Below are 4,219 nucleotides of genomic sequence, written 5' to 3'. Positions count from 1 at the left end.
AAAAGAGATACAAAATAGGCAAAATTGAAAAAGAATATGTATCCCTTTTTCTGAAACGGAGGTAGTATATGTCTAAGAATATCATTCTAACAAAAAAAAAGATGCATAACGAATTATGGAACCACCACAAAGGATGCATAACAGTTTATAGAGTCGCATTTTGGTTCATGCATCCCTTTAATTTGGTTATGCAAGCACTAAAACGATGTATATTCCCAGAAAATAACGTTCCAACAAAATAAAAATGTATAACGCGTTATGCAATCAACAATGTTTCGTTTTTCTTCGGTCGGCCCTCCCTACCGTGATAGCGGTGTTCTAGTATACGCATACTAACAAGACTCGACCAACGACAGAAACAGAAACATGATTTTTATTTACAAGAAAGAAATCTTTATTTCATCCTCAGAAATCAAACTAGATTCTGATACAATTTTTGAACTAAAAGCAAATGTCTTATTCATCCCCAAGAAAGAAGTAGCAACGCATCAATGACACAACTACGTAAGAAGAAATTGTAAATCTCTTCTTGTTTCTAATGACGGGGTTATTATTATTATTATCTCGTCGATTCATTGAAGACTAGAGTTCGTCCTTTTTAGTAGAGCGAGTTGATGGATTTGCTGATGTTTTGATTGGGTATGAAGCCTCCATGGCTATACCACATAATCCTTCTTTTGCCTTCACACCACGGGCCATACGAATGTAACCTTTCTCACCCCATGCAGAACCCCATGAATTTTTCACAATCCAGTATTTTGTTCCGTCAACTGTTGTACCGTAACCTACAACTGCTACTCCGTGGTCAAGCTCGGTTCCGCATTCTCCGGTAAACACCCCCTGCATTTTGATAAATTTTACGTTTTCGTTTCGATTTGTTTATTTTTCTATAATATACTTGTATATCAAGGTGGGCGGAGTAATAGTTTTACGGTTTTACCTCTGAGTAAAATTGGAAATCGGATTCACCAGCATCAATGGCAACAGAAACAGGCTGGTTGACAACAGCTTTCATCAATGCGTTCTCGTCATTAGTAGGAACGTTATGGTGCCCATCTATTGACACGATATGAGAATTCTCCTGCAAATAATCAAACCCATGAATGAACATATAAGCGTATTTGATTGATTCCGTATTTACTCCGCAGTTTACATGGTTAAATACGTTTGTAATTCTGTATTTTATACCTTAGTCGAATCACAAGAACCGTCTTGAGCTCTGTAAGGATAGTTTGTTTCAGTTGTAATCCCACCATTTTTGGTAATGTACTCGAAAGCCATTTCCATTAATCCTCCGTCACAACCTTGATTTTCAGTGTTATCGCAATCAACCAACTCCTGTTCAGACAAGGACACTAGTTTTTTTGTTTTGATTTGGTTAATCCCTTCGACCGCAACAATGGTCGAAAATGCCCAACAGCTACCTGCAAAACCACAAAAAAAAAAAAACACCTCAATAAAAGTAATTTTCAAACTGGTAGAAAAGATAACGTACATTATACTTACCACATTGGCCTTGGTCCTTAACAGGCGTAACAGCACCTTTGGTCCTCCAATCAACAGACGGTGGAAGATTATTCACAGACTCGTACATGAAGTTCTCGGTTGGCTTACGCTCACCACGGAACATACGATGGTGGCTCACTTTGGAACCAGCATAAGATTTTTTGAATTCATGGTTAGTCATATCAGCAAACTTGTTCAGCTTCAATTTATAAGGTGCATCTTTCTTGTTGAAGTTATGAATGTACTTGACATTCTCCTTAAACACATTAAAACGTCTGTGTTTCTCGTCGAGGTCTCGAGTTACAGTATGATGACTTCTCCATCTCTCGTATAATTCCCAAAGAGACTCTTCTGATTCCAATTCTTTCTCATGGAAATCAAAGCTTTGTACGACTGCAAAAACTAAAGCAAATGACAGAACAACCAAGACTGTAACCTTAGTAGTCATCATCACGATGTTTTCTTTTTATCACAACAATGGAGATGATTGAGTCTTGGTGGTGATTGTATGAATTGAAGTATATGATCTATATATAGAGGAGGAAAAGAAGAAGAAAGAGATAATGTGTCTATATAGTGACGTAATTGAAATGTATGGGGAAAGGAAAGACTAAAAAGTTGATGACCTAGGGAAGGTTCCTTGTAGGAAATAACAAAGTTCAATAATGGAGACGTTATCAAAAAGATGGGTCTTTTTTAGAAATTTAGAGAGTGGAATTTATTTGACGCACACGGCATATGTAAGCAAGCCATTAAATCACATTTAAGAATATTAACATTTTATCGACCAAGTTTAAGAACTTCTTGTTCAGTCTACTTATCCTATAGTCCTGACATATTTAGGATTTTTGTTTTTGGACAATATATTTAGGATTTCAGACGTACATAGATGTAAATGATTATCCATTCATTCAGTTCGTGTAGAACTGAGTGGAGTAATTGAGACTTACAAGATTCAACGAAGAAAAGAAGGAGAATCTTTTTAGCGGTTATAGTAGAGTGACAAATGTTTTGAGAGGTTACTATCACATTATCTAAAGCAAATGCAGAACTAGCTAGACTAAACATGAAAAACACGTTAGCTCTTGTTTTGGTACAAAGGGGGTGACGACTTTAGTTCGTTTGAGTCTATAAATACACGATTTCTTGCACATTGCACATTAAAGTCCTTGTAACCGTTATCTGTTTCTTATGGCTCTATTTAGCAAAAATGAATAAATGAGCTAATAACATCACACAAGCACCACGTACAATGTTGTTCGACTGAGCGTTGGCCGTATGCACAAGGCGAAATACCGTTTGGTTTCGCTCCGGAATATTCGGATTGTCAGCGAACAACGTGAGAAAAAACGATTGGTTTTTGTCACGAATAGTTGGATCATTGATTGATTAGTTCAGGGACTATCCAAATCCATATCCAAATCCAAATCCAAATCCAAATCCAAAGTTTTTTCCAATAGCAAATACCGGGTCGACTAGAAAATATCTCCTAAGAGTCGAACGTAGGTTTTACGCCGGCCTGTCCGAGCCTCGCACAACTTACCTGTCCGGGTCGATTAATTCAAGGACTATCATCGGAAGAAAAGAAAATAAATTCGCCTGTAAATACCTAAATGGTATTAAGGTTACAAGAGAAGTTCCAAGCATCAATCACCTTTTGTTTGCTGACGATTGCCTTATTTTTACTAAAGCTTCTCATACAGAAGCTGGTAATCTTCTATCCCTAATCAAAGACTTTAGTCTTGTTTCTGGACAGATGATTAATTTCGAAAAGTCAGCTTGCTTTTTAGTAAAAATGTTCATCCTGACCACTGTGTTTCTCTCATTGAGACCATGAATGTCAGGAAAGCGAGTTGAATGAGAAGTAATTAGGAATTCCTTTATTCCATGGTAAATCTAAAGTTGAGACTTGTGTGTGCTCCTTTAGTTGACCAGTTGGATAAAAACTATCCAAATGGAAAGGAATCCATCTCAATGTTGCTGGAAGATCCATTTTAGTACAACATGTTCTTAATTCAACTCTTGTTTATTCTATGAATTCTCTATTACTCCCTGACACTACCATCCGAAAAATAGAAAGTTTTCAGAGAGATATCTGGTGAGGAAAGTATTCTCACAGGGGAGTTTACTTAAAAGGGTGAGGTAGAGTTTGTACTCGCAAGTCTCTGTTGCAACTGTAACAATAAAATACTCAAAGAATATGTTAGAAATAAATTTCTGAAATGCTTAAATAAACACTCAATGGAATCAGCAAACATAGGACAGAGTCACGTATTCAACACGCTGTCCTTAACACGATATTTCACCGGTACACCTCAAGAATGAGCGACGCCTATACCCCGTGGTGAAGTCGTATCCGGGATAAAACTGCCCGTTGCAAGTACTATAAGCACTACAGAACTTGCCTACTCTTACGAACTTAACAACAAGGCACATAATGTAAAAACCACACAGAGAGAGAGAGACGAAAAGAAGAGGGATAGTAGCCTCTTCTGGACACACCTTGAAATGAAGAATTTTAGTCCATTTTATAGGTAGAAATGAGAGAGGTGAAATCAATGCACATTAATGTGCGAAATTATGTTGCATGATGTCGACATATATCATTCATAAAATAGTCAAAAAGCGGTAAGAAATAATGTCGTCATTTATGCACATAAAAACGTTATGAAATATTTTTGGTAAGAATATAAAATCTTCCATGTCAGACGCC

At 36.9% G+C, this 4,219-nt stretch overlaps 1 protein-coding gene across 1 annotated transcript; it reads right to left on the bottom strand.

Annotated features, from left to right (window-relative positions):
• Positions 1–247: 247 nt before the first annotated feature.
• Positions 248–2,019, bottom strand: LOC113282297 (vignain-like). The gene is made up of 4 exons (XM_026531281.1): positions 1,507–2,019; positions 1,189–1,424; positions 941–1,081; positions 248–840 (listed from the first exon to the last, which is right to left on the bottom strand). The coding sequence occupies exons 1-4, from the start codon at positions 1,955–1,957 to the stop codon at positions 583–585; spliced, it is 1,086 nt and encodes a 361-aa protein (XP_026387066.1). The 5' UTR covers positions 1,958–2,019; the 3' UTR covers positions 248–582.
• Between the last annotated feature and the right edge of the window lie 2,200 nt (positions 2,020–4,219).

The sequence above is a fragment of the Papaver somniferum genome, chromosome 5 (genome assembly GCF_003573695.1).
Source record: "Papaver somniferum cultivar HN1 chromosome 5, ASM357369v1, whole genome shotgun sequence".
Lineage (NCBI taxonomy): Eukaryota > Viridiplantae > Streptophyta > Magnoliopsida > Ranunculales > Papaveraceae > Papaver > Papaver somniferum.
This window is presented reverse-complemented; position numbering and strand designations above follow the sequence as displayed.